Source organism: Elephantulus edwardii, unplaced genomic scaffold, assembly GCF_000299155.1.
Source record: "Elephantulus edwardii isolate Elephantulus edwardi_28Jun2011 unplaced genomic scaffold, EleEdw1.0 scaffold00017, whole genome shotgun sequence".
NCBI classification, from domain to species: Eukaryota; Metazoa; Chordata; class Mammalia; order Macroscelidea; family Macroscelididae; genus Elephantulus; species Elephantulus edwardii.
The window spans coordinates 9662708-9684816 of NW_006399767.1; the positions used below are offsets into that span (position 1 = coordinate 9662708).

A 22109-nucleotide genomic window follows, 5' to 3' on the forward strand; every position below is an offset into this window, starting at 1 on the left:
CACAACAAAAAATGAAAAAATAAGAAAAGTTGGTAGTTTGAATCCACCAACTGTTCTTGAGGAGAAATATGAGGCATTCTAGTCCTGTTGAAATTAATAGCTTTGGAAACCCAATGGAGGGATTCTTTAAATTGGAATCTGCTCCAGAGCAGGGGGTAAAGCAGTAGTTCTAGGAAGAATGATTTAATCAGAACTACTCCTAACTTTTGTCCCACTCACCACCACTGAGTCATTTCCAACTTAAAGCCTTTGTGGCAAGGTTATAATTAAAACTTAAATTACATAACAATATTAGTAGACCATATAACCTTTCCAGTGATTCATATTCATGAGAAAAGGTTATAAATATAGCTAAGTTAATTCAGTGTTTTGTTTCATTTGAAAATAAACCCTGGCTACTCAGAGAAACCAGATAATGAATTCTTGGCAACACTCATGATTGCCACAGCAAAAGAAAATCAGTCTACGTAAATTCCATCGATGTCTTCTACTTTTTCAGTAATTACCTGTGCCCTCTCTTATTGCCCCATAGAAAATATTCTGATGTAAGGACTCTGCAGAGATGTTGCAATAAGAAAAACATAGCCTCAGATCCATGTTCAAATGCCATGCCATCTACTAACTCAGAGTTTGATCAAACCTCAGTAATCTATTAAAATCTCATCTATTAGTACCTCAAAAACTTAAACGTAGAGTTATTATTTGTTGTTATTGTTGAATACCATTGAGTTGGAACCGACCCTTGCCTGACCCTGCAGCAGGTTTTCAGAGGCAGTAAATTGCATAAGAGGAGATTGCTTATCTTTCTCCTGCTAGTGGATTTGAATCACCTACCTTTGCATGGGCAGAGCAACTCCTTACATCTAAGCCACCAGAGTTATTATATGACCCAACAATTTCACTCCAAGGTATGTACACCAAAAAATTTAAATCATGCACTTCAGTAAACACGCATGTTCATAGTGAGCACTCAAGAGATAGAATATTGGTGTACAAGCCCCCATTTGAGCCTCAGTTCTTATTTTCTTGGGGTATATACCAAGCAATGGAATAGCTGGGCCATATGGAATTTCTATGTTCAGCTTTTTGAGGAAGCACCAAACTGCCTTCCAGAGTACAATCCCACCAACAATGTATAAGAGTTCCTATCTCACCACATCCTCTCCAATATTTATTACTTGCTATCTTGTTAAACTTTGCCACTGCTAATGGTATCTCACTGTAGTTTTAATTTGCATCTCTCTTATTGCCAGTGATTTTGAGAATTTCTCATGTGTCCATTGGCTATTTGAATATCTTCCTCTGTAAAAAATCTTTCCATGTCTTTTGACCATTTTGTAATTAGGTTGTCAGTCTTTTTCTTGAGGAGGACCAGGAGTATTCTATAAACTTTCATTATGAGACTGTTGTATTACCAAATGTTTGTTCCCAGTCGGTAGGTTTTCTTTTTATCCTATTGGAAAAAGTTTTTGATTCACATAGGGATTTAATCTATAGAAGGTCCTATTTATCAATTTGATCCTCTTCAGATTGTGTTCAGATTCTGGCTGTATTTGGCAGTCTCTTTATACTGTAGACTAGGCCTTCTAAGCTTGATCCCATTTTGTCTATGAACTTTATAGTATGGATTTTATTCACAGTTGATTTTTGTGTATGGTGTGAGATGTGGATCCTGTTTGATTTTTCTGCACGTAGCAGTCCAGGTTTGCCAGCATCATGTGTTGAAGAGGTTGTCATTTCCCATTTAATAGTTTTTATTTCCTTGTCAAATATCAATTGACCATAAATACCCGTGTCTATGTCTGGATTCTCTATTCTGTTCTTTTGGTTTGTGTGCCTGTCATTGTACCAGTACCATGTGGTGTTGTTTACTGCCGCTGTGTAGTAGGTTTTGAGATCAGGGAGTGCTATGCTTCCCACTTCATTTATGTTTCTCATACGTGTTTTGCTTATGAATTTGGTATCTGTATTGGGATTGTGTTGAACATATAGTTTGCTTTGGGTAGGATTGTCATTTTCACAATATTGAATCTTCCTATCCAAGGATAGGGCACATTTTTCTGTTTCTTTATTTAAGTCTTTTATCGCGTCTTGCAGAAATGTTCTGTAGTTTTCTTTGTATAGGACTTTTGTGTCTCTAGTTAGGTTGACTCCCAAATATCTCAATTTGTGGCTGGCAATTGTAAATGGTATTGCTTTCTTGGTTTCCTTCTCTAAGTCCTCTTTGTTCCTGTAGTGGAATTCCGTTGATTTTTGCATATTGATCTTATATCCTGCCACTCTACTAAATTGGCTTACTAGCTCTAACAATTTGTGGGGTTGTTTGGTTGGTTTGTTGGTTTTTTACAGTCTTTGATGTTTTCTGTGTACAATATCATATTATCTGCATATAGTGATAGTTTAACCATCTCTTTGCTGATCTGGATGCCTTTTATCCTTTTTTTGTCATATTGCTCTAGCAAACACTTACAATACAATATTGAATAGAAGTGGTGACAGTGGGCTTCATTGTCTGGTCCCTGCTCACAAGGAAAATGCTTTTGGTCTTTCTCTATTGTGAATGATGTTGGCTCTTGGTTCTGCATCTATATTTTTCACTTTGTTGAGGAAATTACCTCTATTCTAATTTTGCTGAGTGTCTTTAAGAGGAAGGGGTCTTGGATTTTGCCAAATGTCTTTAATGCATCAATTGCTAAGATCATAATGATTCTTGTTATTTATTTTGTTAATATGGTGAATTACATTGATTATTTTTCTTATGTTCAACTATACTTGCATACCTGTTATGAATCCTACTTGCTCATGGTGAATTTTTTTTAATGTGCTTTTGGACTCTATTGGCTAGGATTTTGTTAAGGATTTTTGCATCTATATTCAAAAGAGATATTGGTCTTTAGTTTTCTTTCTTCATAGTATCTTTGCCTGGTTTGGGTATTAGGGCTATGCTTGCTTCATGGAATGACTCTGGGAGTGTTTCTTCTTTTGAAATCTTTTAAAGTAGTTTAAGTAGAATTGGTGATAGATCTTCTCTGAAGGTTTGAGAATTCAGTTGTGAAGGCTTCTAGTTCAGGACTTTTCTTATGGGCAAGTCTTTTCATGACCTTTTCAATTTCTTCTTTTGTGATGGGTCTGTTCAAGTGTTCTATATCTGTCCTTGTCAATTTGGGAGGGCATGAGTTTCAAGGAATTTGTCCATTTCCTATCATTTTTTTAATTTCATAGTATTCCAATATTATAAATTTAATTTCATTTGGTTCTGTTGTGATGTCACCTCTATCATTTATTAATTATCTGTGTCTTCTCTTTTTTTCTTTTGTTAAGTTTGCCAGTGGTCTATCAACTTTATTTACCCTTTTGAAAAACCAACTTATGGCCTTATTGATTATTTCAGTTGTTTTTCTGTATTTTGATTGTTGATTTTTTTTTATCTCATTGATTTTTACTCTTGTTCTTACAATTTCTTTTCTTCTAGAGACTATAGGATTAGATTGTTGTTCTTTTTCTATTTGATGAAGGTGTTGAGTTGGAGACTTGCTTTTTTCCCCCCCATTCTTTCTTCCTTTTTTTTATGCGTGTACTATTGCTATGAACTGCCCCTGAGGACTGCCTAAGCTGTATTCCAGAGGTTTTGATATGTTGTATTTTCATTTTCATTTGTTTCAAGGATTTTTTTAATTTCATTCATTATTTCTTTTATAACCCAATCATGTTCTAGCAGAGAATTATTTCCTGTGCTTAATTTCTAGTTTTATGGCATTATGATCTGAGAAGATACTTTGTATTATTTCAATGTTTTGTTTTGTTTTTTAATTTGTTGAGGCTTATTTTGTGTCCTAATATGTGTTTGATTCTGGAGAATGTACCATGTGCTTTTGAAAAGAAAGTGAATTGAGTTTTAGTTGGGTGCAATACCCTGAATACATCCACAAGGTTGAGCTGGCTGATTTTATAGTTTAGATCTTCTGCATCTTTGTTGAGTTTCTTTTGGGTTGACCTATCCTTTGATAATAGTGGTTGTGTTTGACTATTGTGGTGCTATTTCTTTCTTCATCTGTTGACAGTTGTGTTATGTATTTTTCAGGTCTATTGTTTGATTCATAAATGTTGACCAAAGTTATGTCTTCTCGGTCTATTGTGCCTTTAATCAGTATGTAATGTTCTACCTTATCTTTATGGTGGTTTTCATTCTGAAATCTCTTTTATCAGAGATTAATATTGCCACTCCTGCTTTTCTGAGGTTGCCATTTGCTTGGTATATTTTTCCCCCCAAGCCTTTGATTTTGAGTCTGTCTTTCTCTTCTTTTATTAGCTCTGTCTCTTGTAGGCAACATATTGATGGGCTTTGGTTTTTTTATCCATTCTGCTTCTCTTTTTCTCTTAATTGGTACATTTAGTCCATTCATATTAAACATGATTGTTGTCAGGCCAGGTTTTACTTTTGCCATTTTGCCATGTTTCTTTTTCTGTTGTTTCTGGTTACTATGGTCCACGCACTTTCCTTTGGTGTCTCTGTATGAAGGAATTCACTTAAACTTTCTTGTAGTTTTGGTCTTCTTTTCACAAATTCCTCAAGTTCCTTATTTTCTGCAAAGGATCTACTTTGTCCTTCATATTTGATGGAGAGCTTTGCTGGGTATGTCATGGCTTACTTAGTTCAGGGGTATCCTAGTCTTTAAACTGTCATACTTGGTAAACCGTAAAAAGGAATGAAGTACTGGTACATACAACAGTGTATTTGAACCTTGAAAATATTATGCTAGGCAAAGTTTGGCTAGCATAAAGGTGGTGGTTGTTGTTGTTAAGTGCCATCGAGTTGTAGGTGACTCATAACAACCCTATAAATGAAAGACCTGAACCCTTGTATAACTTTCATCCTTTCTCCAGGTTCATAGGGTTTCCGGAGGCAAGCTATTTCAGAAGTGGATGCCACTACATATCACATAATTCCTTTTATATAAGCCATCTAGATTGGGTGCATCTACAGAAATAGAAAGCAGACTTATGGTTGCCAGGAGATCAAGGTAGTAGGGAATGGGGAGTGATTGTTTGCTAGGAATGGTGTTTCTTCAGGGGGTGATAAATATGTTTTGGATCTAGACAGAGTAGGTTGCATAACATTAGGACTATACTAAATGTCATGTTAAAATTGTTAATTTTGGGTTATATGGATTTTACCTCAAAACAAAACAAAAATGAAACCTATTTTGCAGATTTGTGGTAAGGCAGTGGCTATCAAACTGCAGCTGAGCAGCCCAGCATCACCTGAGAATTTGTTAGAATATTGAGCCTTTGCCAAATATAATGAATTGTGAATTCCAAGGATGAAACCAGTATAACAGGAGCAGGAGCAATGTAGGGGGTAAGGGCAGTGTGGTGAAGGTCAAGTCTAACTTCTATCACCTTCTTAAATGTGAACTGTTCCCATCAATAGCATCCAGTATATAAAGCCAATCCCTTAGTAAGATGTAATCCCCCACACAGCTACACCTACTTCTATTAATCACTGGGTCTGATATTCATTGCAGAAGTTATGAGGTTTGTTAGCGAAACACCTTGTTGGGGACAAAGAAAGGCAATATCACACAGTGAAAGTCCAAGTTCAGTCCAGCAATACAAATGCAAGAAACCTCTGGTTTCCTTCAGTCATCCAGCAAACCTCATCTCATAGCAGTCCAAGTGAGATCTTCTGGCTCTGTCTCCAGGGCTCTTTCAGGCTGTGCCTCACTGCAGTCTCTCCACACTCTGGTCAATTCTCCCTCTTACATTGGCCCCACAGCTGTTGATGATGTAGAAGTTGCTGATCAACAGTGAAACATGTGTTTGACCACACCCCCAGAAGGGGCTAAGGCAATGGCTAGAAAAGCCATTTTCAGAAGTCCTACTACCACACCCAGCAACCTCTGTTATAGGAGGTTATCCAGGTAAGAACCATTGTTTTAAGGATCAAATAAGATCATTGGATACATGGTCTATTGTAAATAGTTATTGTTAATGTAACTCAATCCATTTCATTCATTGTTTATAGATTGAAAATTATGATACTGCACATCTTTTATAGTATACTAATATGACACAAGTGAGTCTATAGTGTATAACATGTCTTCATTTCTACTGTATTGGAAAGGTCCAAACTCCAGAGACAGATGGAGACAAACTGCACTTGGCTCCACCACAGCCCTCCAAACAGTTTCTCATCTCACCACCTGCATCTCCTCCCGTTGGCTGGCAGCCCATCAGTGATGCCACACCAGTCCTCAACTATGACCTCCTCTATGCTGTGGCCAAACTAGGACCAGGTGAGCTCTATGGGCCCCTTTTCATAAAAGCACAATTTGTTTCCTTTTAAAAGAATGTCTACATTGCATTGAGCATCAACATGGTCATGAACAAGAAACCCACAGTCCTATCCCAAAAGACATTGGATTCAGTGTATGATTTGGGGCGAACTGCTCTTTTTTTTTTTTAACATAGTGAAAGGGGAAAGCTACCAAAGAAATGAGTATTGTTTCTAACTCCTGTTTAGGAATGTGAAGGATGAAGGTGAAGGCTATTATAAGTCATCCAACTCTTCTAAACGCCACCTCCTCTCAGTTAGCTGATGCTCAAACAAAGACCTGGCGTGGTGACCCATCTGTAGTTGGATAACATGAGAGCACACACTGTTTAACATCTGTGTGTTCATTTTTAAAAGCGAATATTTGTCATCAATCTTGAAAAGCCAAGTAAGATTAACAGGCTTAAAATCCCAGTTTTGTGGTAACATCCACATTTCTAATGAATGTATTGCTATCTGTGGACCATGAGAGATAAGGGTGGATGAACACGTAGCATCAGAGATTGTTTAAAAGCAGTCCAGGAACCTACACAAAGGGGATTTCAATTCAGGCACCCTATGGATTGTAATATAGATATTTTAAGATCTGAACATGCTACCTAATTCTTAGGGGCTTTCTCTCTGAACCAAACAGAAGATGTTTTTATAAAGCCAATAAAATGAGCTTTAGCAATTGGCAAAAGCTTCTACTACACAACCATGTTTTGCTGCTGCAAAGGGCTCTATGTTATCTATCAGACAACCCATCAGAAATAGCCATAAACTTTGGAAGAATCTGATGGTAACTCTTCTAATGATGATCTATATAGCAAGTTCATTCTATTGCAGAAAAATTTTGCTTTGTGTGAGTATACTACTCCTAGGAACATTTAGACTTAGATTGCGTCGTGTGTGTGTGTGTGTGTGTGTGTGTGTGTGTGTGTGTGTGTGTGTGTTGCTATTGCAAGCATAGCTACAATTAACCTTCTTGCACATATTGTTATACCTAGAAATGCTATTGTTTCCAATTGTAGCAGATGATGCCTTCTCATCAAAGGTGTTTCCTTATATCAAAGAGGCAAAAGTTCAATGGCAAATTTCTTGCCTTCAGTGTAGGAGAACTATATTTGGTTACCAGTCAGTCCGTATCATGCTCAGCCCTCACCTGTATTGCTGTGATGGTGAACAAATAGGTCTCAGAGGAGTTTACATCCAAAGAGAGAGACCAGGAAGAAAGTCCTGGTGATCTACTCATGAAAATCAGCCAGTGGAAACTCTGTGAACTACAGTAACCTGATCCACAATGAATCATAGGGATGAAGGAGGACTAGGCAGCATCTCTTTCCATTGTGCATGGACTTTCTGTGAGATAGGGTCTGACATGATGGTAATGAACAACACTGAGGGGAAATGGTTGAAATTGGAACATCACAGCAGGGCCTTTAGGCATAAACAATATCTGCTCTATCTACTGATGATACACCTAGAGGAGAGGATGGCTTGAAAAATATAATCCCAATGTCCTAGCTTCACCCCCAAAATTTTAATTTAATTGCTCTAGGATAATCAAGTCCTTAGACATAGAAATGGGACAACTTCATCTCACACACATACTTCAGGCATGTTATCAGGAAGCTCCAGTCCCTGAAAGACGTCATGCTTGGTGAAATAGTAGATCAGTAAAAAATGAGGAAGACCCTCAATGAGATGGATTATTACAGTGGCTCCAGCAGTAGGCTCAGACATTGCAACAATCGTGAAGAAGGCACACAGGACTGAGCAGTGTTTCTTCTGTTTTCCAATGGATTGAATCAGCTCACTTGATGGCATCTAAGAACAGCAAGGATAAAATTCAGACATTAGTATCTATAAAAAACTCTTCAGGTGATTCTAAAGTTCACATGGGGTTGAGGACTATTTACAACCAAATACCGAGAGGACTAAACATATAAGTTCTTACAAATTTTTTTTGGTGTTGTTTGTTGTTGTTGTTATGTGCCATCAAGTCGCCTACAACTTATAGAGTCTCTGTGTACAGTAGCTCTGAGGCCTTCTCTATCCTGAGTCAGTCTCACTGTCTCTGACACACCAACCTCCATTGCCCCAGTTACTGTGTCAATCCATCTCATCTGGGGTCGTCTTCTCCTGCGCTGTCCCTCCACCCTTCCCTCTCCAAAGACTGGTCCCTCCTGGCCATGTGTAAAAAAAAGTGTGAGATGGAGTTTCAAAATCCTTGCCTCCAGCAGGTTGATTTCAACCTTTTCTAAGACCTCTTGGTAGTCTATGGTATGTTCAATACTCTGTAGTCAGGAAAATATTTGCTTCGAAATTACCCACTCTAGAATTCTTCAGTTTTAATACTTGATCTTGTTGATTCTTACATATACTGAAATTTGAGAACCTGGAGAACTTCGGTTTCAACTGCCTTGTTTTACATAGTAGCAGGGGTTCCTGAATGAAGGATTTTTCATTGCCAAAACTGAGGAATCCTGCAAAGCCGAACAAGCCTGCACTCAGATTACTATAAGGGTGATTTGATTAATAAGCACTTCCTATAAAAGAATTACTGCCTGTCACCATGGTGCAGGGCATTGTGGCCTGAAAGTTAAATTACAACAAGCTCAACACAAGCTCCATGGGAGTTACTTTGTAATGATGATCAAGCCATTGGACTTCTGGGGCCTTTAAAATGGCCATTGATTTACCCTCAAAGAGCCATTTAGGAGAAGCAGTAGGTGTCTAACTAAGATGGGCTGTTGAAAGAAGCAATCTAATAAGATCAGTTCCTTATGAAATGTGATTTGATTTTCTTGGAAATCTAGTTCACATGCAGGAATCCCAAGTTTATAGATTCTTTATTCAAGGAGCGCCTTGAATGTGTTTAGGAGAGGGTTTGCTCAGACATGGAATAGTGTGCAAAGTAAACTGGATCTTCTCAAGTCGAGCCATTTGAAGCCACTTCCCATAGCATTTCATGAAACAGAGCCCAAGTAGGCAGGCATGGCTCACCCAGATGGGCCTCATGAGGACAGCTAAGGTCTTTTGATGCTGTTTGAACCTTTGTAAAGATACGAGTAAAACTACATTTGAAATCCTTATAGAGTTGCCTTGAATATGGGCAACCAGAACTCTTCATAGAGTCGTAAAGTATAGGCTAGAGGACCTAGGAATCCTCTGGCCAGTCTAGAATTTCTAGAATTTGATGATGTTGTTAGGTGCTGTCTAGCTGATTACAGTTCATAATGACTGTATGACGGTTGATCTGACCCTTTTCCATCTTGTGCCATCTTCACAATCTCTGATACACTTAAGGCCATTGTTACCATCACTGTGTCATTCGACCTACCTGCGGTTTCCCTCGCTTTCTCTGACTCTACTCCTTTCTAAGCATGATGTCTTTTTAAAATAACTGAGCCATCCTAACAACATGCCCAAAGTATATGTGATGAAGCTCCATCATGCTTGCCTCTGAGGGGTACCCTGGTTGTACTTTCTCTAAGACATACATACTTATTTGTTCTCTTGGCGGTTCATGGGATATTCAGTACTCTAATACCACAACTCAAAGACATTGATTCTTCTTCTGTTATCTTTAATCATTCCTTGTCCAACATTCAGATACATAGAAAAGAATTAAAAATATATGGCTTGAACCAGGTGCACCTTAGTCTTTAAACTAACATCATTGCTCTTCAACTTAGGAGAGGTCCTTGACAGCAGATTTCCCCAATGCAACATGTTTTCTGATTTCTTGACTGCTAACTCCAAGGGAGCAGGAATTAAGACCCAGAAGGGGAATTGTAACTTGCCAGTGACAGAGCCAGAACATGAAATGCACTGTCCTTCCTAATATACTCCATAGAATGGAAGCCCGATCAGGATTTTCAGTGACTTAGTTTTTGGAAGTAGATTACCAAACTGTTCTTCCAGAATACCTCCAGGTGGACTTGAACTGATAACCTTTTAGTACGCAGACATTTTTGTCACCAAAGGACAGCTTGGTAGAACTGAAAAAAAAAAAACCACAAAAAACAAACAAACAAAAAAAACCAACTCAAACCTATTGCTGTCAAGTCAGACTTCATTCATAACTGACCGTCCATCTGGCTTCCTCAGGCTGTAAATCTCATGGGAAGAGATAGCTCATCTTTCTCCTGAGGAGCCGTTGGTGGCTTCAAAACAACAGAGAGGCAGCACAACTCTCCCACCAGTGGCTTTTCAGAAGCTATAAACTGCAAGAGAAGAGATTGTCTACCTCTTTTCTGCAGAGAAGCTGGTATTTTCAAACAGCCTACTTTGGGGTTGGCAATTCAACTCCATACCACTTTGTCACCAGAGCTGGTTCCCTATGGGCTATTGTTATTTTTGTATACTGTTGAGTTGGAACCCACTCAGAGCTGCCCCTCCAGTAAATCACATGGCACATGGGAAGATTTCTCCAGAGTGCTAAAGAGCAATGATACCAGTCTAGAGACTAAGGTTCACCTGATCCAGCACATGGTTTTCATAATTGCCTATTACACATCAGAGAGCTGGACAGTTACTAAGGATGAAAGAAGAAGAATAGATGTCTTTGAGTTGTCGTGTTGAAGAGTATTGAACATACCTTGGACTACTAGGAGAAAAATAGGTCTGTCTTGGAGATGTTGAAAACAAATTTCTCCTTAGAGGCAAGGATTTTTTAAAAAATCTTTTACTTTATTAATTTTAATGAACATTTACTGAGATTTTGGATTTCTATTCATTCATTGTTGCATTTTTCTCCTTGCCCACCCCCACCGCCAGTTAGCTCATCTCTTTGAAAAGTAAAAGAAAAATTCTTTCCATCTCATACTTTGGGCACATGGCCAGGAGGGACCAGTCCTTGGAGAAGAACATCGTGCTTGGAAGTGTGTGTAGAGGGACAACACAGGAGAGGAAGACCCTGGATAAGATAGATTGACGCAGTAACTGGAGCAAGGCGGTTAGAAGTACTTGAGTCAGTGTGACTGACTCAGGATAGGGACAGGTTTTGTGGCAGTTATACATCGGGTCGCTATGAATCATGGGCAACTGGATAGCACATAACGACAACAAGCAGCCAAACATATTAATGTTTATACCACTGACTGCCTTTGCTAACTATAGACTTGCTATGAGTCTATATGATGCCCCTTGACACCAGTGAGACATTTTTCCAAACCCTGGCTTTGCAAATATCTAACTGCATTCCAAGCTTCTCTAGAAAGCCGAACTCAGAATCTAGTAAGTGTGCACACAAAGACTTGATCATTGTTATGTGCAAGAGAAAAATACTGCAAATTTTTTTTAGGATGGTTCCATAGAAAAGCCACATATTTGGACATATTATCTGAAATATCCTTTTCTCTATTCTTTGCCACTTTGAACCCGTTTCTCTTCATTTGCTTGTCCATTTGTCCCTTTCTTGTGTCCTTGAAGTCCCCTCACCCCATACATGTGAATGACTTCTATCCAACAGTGAAGCTGAAAATATCACAGAAGTTATATCAAGGGCTGGGTACTGTGTGACTCTGAGCTGTAGCAGTGAGTGGGCAGGAGCCACATTTACATTCTCTGGACCCCTGGTTTTTTGTCCCTGACTCCAACTACCTGGTAAAGCAAGGAGCTGCGCCATTAGAACCCTAGTAGTGCTCTGAATGAGTTCCTCCTCTCTCTTTTGGCAACTTGCACTCATTCAATTTACAAGCCTCCTTGCTCTTCGAAGATAGTATTCTTGTATCATTCAGTTTGGTGAACTGGATATTTACAGCCCCTGGCACATAATATGTTGTTGTTGTTGTTGTTAAGTGCCATCGAGTTGTAGGTGAGTCATAGCGACCCTATATACACAATAAATACAGGAGATATAAACAACTGCATGAATAGATCAGACGATTAGTAGCCTAGAAATATTTTTTCCACTGACTTATTGCCTTCTTATGACTCTAGCCAGACTGACGCAGAAAGCCCCAAATTAATGTTTTCTCAAAAAAAGAGTCATTCTAGCAGTTCCATTTATGAGGAGTAAAAAATAAGATCTAGCAAAATTCCTTTTTAATATTCTGGCAAAATCGTTTCAGGAACAAAATTGTAGCTCATTCCAAGTGAAAAGCTGACTGCCTCCATTCCAAAAGTGCAGAAACAAATTAGGACGAGGGCAAGGAAAGCAACTCAGATGCTCAAAGGGAGAGAAGCTTTGCTAAGGAGGAATGATTAACAGTGCTAAATTGGTAGAGTTGAGTGACTGCGAAGAGGTGCTGAAAGCTGAAGATGCCGGGAACAAGGCTAAAGAAAGAATATCCTGGAGTAGGATCCAGGGTGAGATGACACTCACAGGCTCAGGACTGCCTCGGTGGCTGGCTGCCTTGCTTTTACCTAGTTGGGCTGTACAGGGAAGGCAAAGGCATGTGTCATCAGGGCACTTTTTTAAAAAAACAAATTAATGGTTTATTTGTCATTGTTTCTTTAAACCCCTCAAACGGAAACTGTTTAGGCTCCCCCCCCCCTTTTGGGGCTATCTTAATGCTTTTTCACATCAACAAAGTAAACCAAAGGTTTAGTCATGAGGTCACTTTTACAGAGGACAAATGGGAGTCAGAGGGTGCACTCACCTCTGACAATCGGGACAAGCTCAAAGAGCATCCTCAGAACAATTGCCTTCCTGGAGACCTTGCTCCAGAGACACCTCACGTTCTCTAAAACTTCTAGAGCAGCTTGTAAAAACAAGCAGCAGAAAACGAAGAAACTGTGATTATCCTCAAAGCTATACCCTTTGAAATACTTACCAAAACCTCACACCATGAGACTGGAGTCCCACAGCTCAGAGAAACAGCTTTCTGGTCTGCTTATTATAGTTAGAACAAGTTGATATTTTGGTAATTATGAGAGGCATAATATCAAACATTGTCCTTATCCTCGGCATTGTATGCCCTGTTATTATCCTCCCTCCCCACACAAAAAAAAAGACATAAAGGATGAGTTGGGGGACAAATAATGAAAACAGTAGTTAAATCTTACGACATGTGTGAGGAGGGAGCCCTGGGCCTACTGAGTAAGGAGTTGCACCACCAACCCAAATGCAAGTGTTTTGAAATGACCAGCTGCTCTGAGAGTGAAAGGTGGACAGTTTCTTCCTGTGAGATTTACAATCTCTGCAAACCCACAGGAGGGTCAGCTATGAGTCAGTTCAGACTCCATGACACACAATAATAACAACATTTATGAGGTACTATTCTCAACACCTTACTATATTACCTCATTTAACACAGTGAGGTAAGTACGGTCAGTAATCCCCTTTACACAGCTGGGAATCTGGGGCTCCCGGGAGTAAGTAACTTGCCCATGGGTAAATAGTTGTTGAGTTAAAATATGTCTCTCTGCCTCTGACAAAGAGCAGGAGGGGCTGGGGGTGATTGGAGGGATTGATTTTACCTGGTCCTGTGTAATTAAAATGTTTCAGAAAGCAGAGGGATGTCCTGAACAGTGAAAGTAATTTCTTAAGGAAAAAAAAATCCAAAGTAGATATGAAATTTTTTAAAATCCTTAAGAAAAAATATACAAAGTAGATATGAAAAGAAATTTTTTAAAATGCAAAACAACATTTGCATCCCATCCTTCCCCATTTGGTACCCTCCGACTACATCCACAGTCTCAGTTCTGTACAGCTTTTTTATTGTTTCCTCTGTCTAGTGACTGGGGTAATGGTGTGTCAGAGACAGTAAGCTTGGCTCAGAATAGAGCAGGGTTCAAAGCTGTTGTACATAGGGTCACCATGAGTTACAAGCGACTCGACGGCACATATCAACAACAGTGGAATAAGGTCCAGAATGTGCCTTCACCCTGCACTGCTAAAGACACAGTTACCACCTCTATAAACAGACATGTTTAGTAATCTCCTACGTCAATTTATGAAAGTCTATCTCTTAACCAGGACCTGGATAAAATAAGATGTGCGCTGACCTTGAGGTGGAAAATGAATTCTTGTTTATTTGTGTTTTCTTGCTGATGCCTGTTGTTTCTGACTCCTGGAACAGGAGTGTGCTGTGTTCTCTTTTGACGTTAAACAAAGGGGGGGGGGGGAACAAAACCCAACCCTGCAACCTAGCAAAATAGCTTATCCCTCCAGATCAGCAAAAATGGCAAACCAGAAATGTACACTCTGCTAATAGGTGGTAAATCAGAGGGGGATGTGAAATGCCTGTCTTTGTTCTGCTCTCTAGGATTGCTCTAGGTCATGTTCATTGTCACTGAAAATGCCTGCAGCGAGTGATAGGAAAAGTCATTGTCTGTTCTCTTTTTTCTGCCTGCTATTTTTAGCTCTTGTTAGGGAGATCAATTTTAGTTAACTGCAGAGGAGGATTTAAAATGGTGCTCGAGTTTCAAGTTGCGTGCATCTGCTATATTTAGATTTCTTCTCTTTCCAAAGTCTTCTCTATCGAAACATGCTATAGTAAAACAATTTTCATGGGGTTGCTTGGTCCCCTAAAATGGAAACTATATTTCATTGATTCATATAATTTATAAGGAAGTAATTTTTTTTTCTATTTCAGGCTTTGATTCAGACTTAGAGAAAATTCTGTCTTTAAACTACAGATGAACAGGTATATTAATACATATGGTGTGAATATTTATCAACCCTGAGTTCTCATTTGACAGTGATAATATAGGCAGTCTTCACATTACAAATAATTCTATTCCTGAATCTGGATTTAAAGTGAATTTGTACTTAAGTCAGAAGAGTTATGTAGAGTTTATATCTAATATCTGGGAAATGTTTGCTTAGAATATAGTACATATTTCTGTGCTTCAAAATATTAAAGAAATCTTTCTAGTATGTTAGAACAGCTCTAATAATATTGTAAAACAGAAAAATAATGCTTTCCTGCCTGTCTCAAAACAGTGTCCATTTGTTATTACAAGCCATTAGAAGTACCTTGAATTTTTAATATAATAAGCTTGGCAGGATTGAGTAACTACAGACCAGTTGTACATAAGTCTGACTTTCATAACCTGGGTCTGCCTGCATTCTGTAAAGGACCTGAAAGAAAAATGAAATAGCCAATATTCAATGTCCCTTTAATGTAGTTTCTGTATGTTAGAATTCAGATTTGTGATCCTGGAATACATGTTCATAACTTTCCATTTTATTTCTATGAATTTTCCTTGGGAAACAATGTAAAAGGTTATTTCTTCCCACATACATTCTAGAGTCATCATCAGTCATTATTGAGTAGCAATATAAATTCTTTCATTATTATGCAAAGAAAATATACTCAAGGTTAGATACTACAGATTAAAAAAAATTAAGATGAGAGATAAATTAGCAAATTCTACACTGGTCACAATCTCCTCCTGTAGGATTACTACCTCTCAAAACCTACTGAAAGGTCAGCTAGAGGTGAGTTCCTACTCCATGGTACACAACAATAGCCTAGTGGTAAGAATTTGCAATTGAATCCCAAAGGCACACAGTTGAAATCCACCAGTTGCTAGCTGCTCCATGGAAGAAGGATGGGCAGTCTCCTCCTGTGTGTTTTACTACCTCTGAAAACCCTCTAGAGGTTCATCTATGGGTGAATTCTGCCTCCACATCACACAACAACTCCAAAACAAGTTCCCTATAATAACTGTAATTACCAGTTCAATGTTTTCTTATAAAGTGAATGTGAAGTATGGAACTCTGCCCTCTGTGTGTGTGTGTTTTCTCATAGCTCTTCTCTTAATGTAGTCCCTGATATCCAAATATCTAGATATTCTATATCTAGAATACTAGAGGTTCACTACCTGAAAGAAAGGACCAAGTACAGCTCTAGCAAAGCTTCCTAACATTTTTGTCTTTGCCAGATTCTCACTCTGGATGAACAGGGCCCATCTCAGAAGACCACAGAGTACTCTTCTCTGGTTTCCCTTCCTATTATATATTTTCACCCCTCATACCTCCATTGTTCTCTTAATCTCTCTCTTCCTTTATTTATCTTTCTTTTGGTGTTACTGAGTGGCACAAGTGGTTAAAACATTCAAATTCTGACCAAAAAGCTGGAAGTTTGAGTCCATTCACAGGAACCTTGGAAGAAAAGCCTAGTAATCTGTCATGTTTTGCTTTTTTTGTTGGTTTGCCAACCGTACATTTCTCTCACCTCCAATATTTTCATAAGCACACTATGCTATTTTTTTTACAATATGAACAGAGTTGAAAAACAAATGTAGAAGACAAGCTCTTATGTGTAAAAATATAGCTGTTATTGTTGTTATGTGCCATTGAGTTGCCTGTGATTATAGCGACACTGTGTACAACAGCCCTAAACCCTGCTCTGTCCTGTGCCAATCTTACTGTCGCTGACACACCTACCTCCACTACCCCAGTCATTGAATCAACCCATCTCATTCAGGGTCTTCCCCTCCTGTGCTGTCCTTCTATTCTCCCAAGCATGACTTCCCTCTCCAAGGACTAGTCCCTCCTTGCAACATGTCCAAAGTATGTCAAATGTCAGATGAAGCTTCAGAATTCTTGCTGCCAAGGAGCAGCCTGGTTTTTTTAACCCTTTCTGAAATATCAAAGAAATTGATAGCCTATGGAGCTACATTGAACAGTTGGATCAAACATGTGGCAGAGCCCTGGTCAAAAGGGAGGAAATACAGAACAGTATTTAAAATTCTTATGAATTCTATTCTTTCTGGAGCCAGTGATACTCAATGAACCCCTAAAACTCTTGCCCTGAGATTACTTTTAAATGTGAAACCAAAATTATCCCCTGAATTCTTCTTTAAATCAAATAGTAGATTAGTTTTACTAATATGTCTGCCTTGAGCATTGCACTGTTTTCAAACATTATGCACAATCCAATTATCAATAGCAACTCAAAAGGTTAAAGAAAAGCTTAGGAGTAGTGAGTGGGCTTATGGTAATATAGGAGGAAGAATTCAGAAGATGAGCATGAGAGTCTTTGCAGAACTTGCAGAATGTAATTAATAATATCCATGAATTGTAAATGCAATTTAGAAATTGTTACATGAAGTAAAAGAACTGAAGATTTCAATGGGAGATTAAAGAAGGCGAATTAAAGTATTATAACACTCTTGGCACCAGTAGCCAGGAAATCAAAAGACGTACTGCAATGGGAAAGTCTGCTGTTAGGGACCTCTCCAGGGTACTGAAGAGTAATGGTGTCACTCTGGAGACGAAGGTGCATCTGATACAGGTCATGGTCTTTGCAGTCACTTGTTATGCATCAGAGAGTTGGACATGACTAGGGAGCATAGAAAGAGAACTGATGCCTTTGAGCTGTGGTGCTGGAGAAGAGTATTGAATGTACCGTGGACTGCCAAGAAAACAAACAGATTCATCCTGGAGAGGGTTAAACTAGGCTGCTCCTTGGAGGCAAGGATTCTGGGGCTTTGTCTGACATACTTGGGACATGTTGTAAGGAGGGAGAGGTCTTTGGAGAGGGACATCATGCTGGGTAGAGTGGAGGGACGGCGCAGGAGGGGAAGACCTGGATTGATTCAGTGACTGGGGTAATCGGAATGGGTGTGTCAGAGGCAATGCGGTTGGCACAGGGTAGAGCAGGGTTTAGGGCTGTTGTACATAGGGTCTCTATGAGTCGCCAGCGACTCGACAGCACGTAACAACAACAACAACAACAATGGAATATATAAAGAACTAAATCTAGAAAATCTGTAGGAAAGAATACTCTTAGCATTTCTCTTTTTTTTTAAGTAATTTATTTTAATGAAAGTTTATGGAGACTTTGGATTTCCATTCATTCATTGTTGCACTTTTCTCCCTGCCCACCCCTCTCTTCCACCCCCAAGTTTGCTTTTGTCTTTGAAAAGTAGAAGAAAAAAAATCTTTCATTGTTATTCAAACCCTCCCCCCAAGTCCACTTCACTATGGTACCTTCGTCCTGGACTCCTGTCATAACAATAATATCTAATCATGTATCGCTTTTGAACATTTCTCTTCCTCATCTGTTTCAATGTAGTATACATTCTTTATCCCCTCTTTTTCAGTCTCCACCCAAACCCTATGTCAGTCTTCTTTTATAACAGTGGCCCTATGCCATTTTTGTCTTTTTATGACTGAGATATTTAACCTGAAAGAACTAAAGAAATAATTCAAGTTTCAATATTGAAGGATGTGGTAGGTAAAATAGTAAATGATGCAGGAATAATCAAAGCAAAATGAAAGGAATCTGGAATCACTGTACCAGAAAGAAATGGTCCATATTCAGTCATGTCAGTGGATAGTATATGGTCTCTAACTGATGGTAATACAGAAGAAAGTCAGGTTGCATTGAAGGGCACTGTTAAAAAACAAGATTCCAGGAACTGAGTCAGGGATTCCAGCAGAGATGTTTCAACAAATGGTTGTAATACTAGATGTGCTCACTTACTTATCTATGCCAAAAAATTGGGTGCTTGGCCAACTGATTGGAAGAGCTCAATATTTGTACTAAACAATAGTTGTCATACAGACAAATGTGAAAATTATCAAATAATATCATTAATATCACATGTTATTAACATCTTGCTGAAGCTTATTTTTTTAATTTTATCAATTTTTTCTTTTTTTATTAATTTCAATGAACATATACAGAGATTTTGGATTTCCATTCATTCGTTGTTGCACTTTTCTCCCCGCCCACCCTACCCCTACCCCCAGTTCACTTTTCTCCTTAAAGCAAAAGAAAAACTCCTTCATTGGTATATAATCCCTCCGCACCACCACCCCAAGTATTCTTCAATCTGCAACCCTCATTCTGAACTCTTAGGATAATAATAATGCCCTAAAATATATTGCTTTAATGAACATTTACCAAGATTTTGAATTTCCATTCATTCATTGTTGTACTTTCCTCCCTGCCCACCAACCCCCAACCCAGTTCACTCTTCTCTTTGAAAAGTAAAATTCCTTCATTGGTATATATCCCCCCACCCCCACCCGAGTACACTCCACTATGCAACCTTCATTCTGGATTCTTGTGATAACCATAATACCCTACCATATATCACTTTTAATCTGTTCTCTCCCTCATCTATTTCAATGCAGTATGCATAATTTATCCAGTTTTTATCAGTGCTAAAGATAATTTTTAAATGGTTGTAGCAGTACATCACAGGGAACTGCTAGTATATCAAGAAAGATTTGGAAGAGAACATGGAACAAAGGATATCAATACTGATATCAGATGGAGTTTGGCTGAACGCACAGAATACAAGAAAGATGCTTGCCTGTTTTATGGACCATGAAGAAGAGTCATACAACTGGATAGATCACAACAAAGTATGGATAACATTGTGAAGAATGGAATATCTAGAATATTAATTGAGTTCATACAAAACCTTTACTTAGCGTAAAAGACATTTGTTTGAACAGAACAAAAGGTATTCATCTGAGCTATATCATATTTATTCAGTCTATATGCTGAGCAAATGACCTGAGAAATTGACTATATGGGGAAAACACAACCTCAAGATTGAAGGAAGATGTATTAACAACGTTTGATGTGCAAATGATACAACCTTACTTGCCAAAAATAAAGAGAGCTTGAAAGAAGATCAAATACTGCAGTTTTAGGATGGATTACACCTCTACATAAATAAAACAAAAATATTCACAAATGGACCCATAAATAAGCATCAGATAAGCAGCTAAAAGATGCAGGTTGCCAAGAACTTAATTTTATTTGGATCCATATCTAGCATCTATAATAGTATCAGTCAAGAAATCAAATGGCCCATTACATTGGGCAAATCTACTACAAAAGATCTCTTTGATGTGTTGTTAAGGAAAGATGTAATTTTGAGGACTAAGATACACTTGGCCTATGCCATGGTATTTTCATTCACCTCTTATGCATGTAAAATCTGGAAAACAGATAAGGTAGATGAAGAGGAATTAAAGTCTTTGAATTAGGATGTTGGTGAAGAAAATGCAATATGGCATAACCTTTCAGAAGACCAAACTAATCTGCCTTGGAAAATATATAGCCAGAATGATCCTGAAAAAAAGAGAATCATAATACTTTATCTCATTGTTTTGGGACATGTTATCAGAGAGATCATAGGGCGGGGGGAATATGATTGTAGTGCAGTGTGTAAGGGAGGCTATATGCAAATCATTTTTTTAAAAGTGGAAGGGGATGAAACTTGTACGATATAAAAGAATATTGGATATTGTAGATTTAGAAAGCATGTCATTCTGCCTGTGGCCCGTTCTTAATTTTGAACACTAACAGGGAAGATCTGCCCTGGAAATAAGCTTGTTAAAAGTAGAATCTACCCACTTTCAACAAGCAAGGTTGTGTCATTTACATAATGCAGGTTATTGATGATTCTTTCCCTATTCTTGAAACCACATTCTTCTTTATAGCGTTCAGCTTCTTGAATAATTGCACAGCATAGAGATTTAATAAGTATGTAGAGATAATACAACCCTGATCCACTCCCTTCCTAATTTTAAAGGAAGCTTTAGATATAAGCTATCAGATCAAGGGCTAGACAATGGGAGATAGATGTTGAAGGAAGTGGGAAGAAGTGGAGGGGTATCTTGATGGATGGTGGAGCAAAGAAATAAGTGAGTCAGGACACTTGGGCCAAGGGCAGGGACAACACCGAAACTAATTGTTAATTCCACAATAAGGGATATATTTTCACTTTTTCTGTAAAATGCTTATCTGTTTGATACTTCTCTAAATCTGAACATTCAGATTAAGACACACTAGGAAGAAGGATTGGCCATCCACTTCCAAATTAGCAGGCCTCTGAAAACCCTGTGTACAACAGAACACATGGAGAATGACAGAAAGGGAAACTGAGTATGGAAATACAAAGGAAGAGGAACAGTTGTAAGCAGACACTAGTGATTGGAATGAGAGAACCATGAATGTAGGAAAATTAGATATTGTTAAGGAGGAAATGGAACGCATAAATATTGACAAACTAGGCATTGGTGAGATGAGATGGACTGGCATGAGGCATTTTGAATCGGATGATCATATGATGTACTACTCTGGAGATGAAAAGATGAGGAAAAATAGGGTTGCTTTCATAGTTAGAAAAGCCATTTCTATATCCATTTTGAAGTACAATATTGTGAGTGACAGGATAATATCCATACAAATACAAGGAAGTCCGGTGAATAACACTATCATTCAGATATATGCACCAACAACCGGAGCCAAAGAAGAGGAAATAGATTATTTCTACCAATTTTTACAATCGGAAATTGATCAAACATGAAATCAAGATGCATTGATAATAATGGGTGACTGGAATGCAAAAGTGGGAACAGAGAAGAAGAAACAGTAGTTGGAAAACATGGACTTGGTGACAGAAATTAACCTGGAGATAGAATGATTGAATTTTGCACAATGACTTGTTCATCACAAACACATTTTTTAAGAGACATAAACACATGTTATACACATGGATCTCACCTGATGGTATGCATAGGAATCAGATTGATTACATCTGTGGAAGGAACTGCTGGAGAAGTTCAATATCAGCTGTGAAAACTAGGCCCAGAGCTGATTGTGGAACAGACCACCAACTACTCATATGCAAGTTCAAGCTGAAGCTGAGGAAAATTAAACTGAATCCAAGGAAACCAAAATAATGACTTTGAGTCTATCCCACCTGAATTTCAGAACTATCTCAAGAACAGGTTTGAGGCCTTGAACGCGAATGAGTGAAGGCCAGATGAGTTGTGGGAGGTTATCAAGGGTATCATCCAGGAAGAGTGCAAACGGTCATTGCAAAGACAGAAGAGGAAGAAAAGACCAAAATGGATGTCAGA

At 38.4% G+C, this 22109-nt stretch overlaps 1 protein-coding gene across 2 annotated transcripts in view; it reads left to right on the top strand.

Annotated features, from left to right (window-relative positions):
• Nucleotides 1–22109, top strand: part of RCAN2 (regulator of calcineurin 2) — a 387361-nt gene that overhangs the window by 343531 nt on the left and 21721 nt on the right. For both annotated transcript variants that reach the window (XM_006881930.1, XM_006881931.1), the window contains exon 3: nt 6125–6296. In XM_006881930.1, the coding sequence (XP_006881992.1) occupies nt 6125–6296 (172 nt within the window). The remainder of the gene's footprint in view (nt 1–6124; nt 6297–22109) is intronic.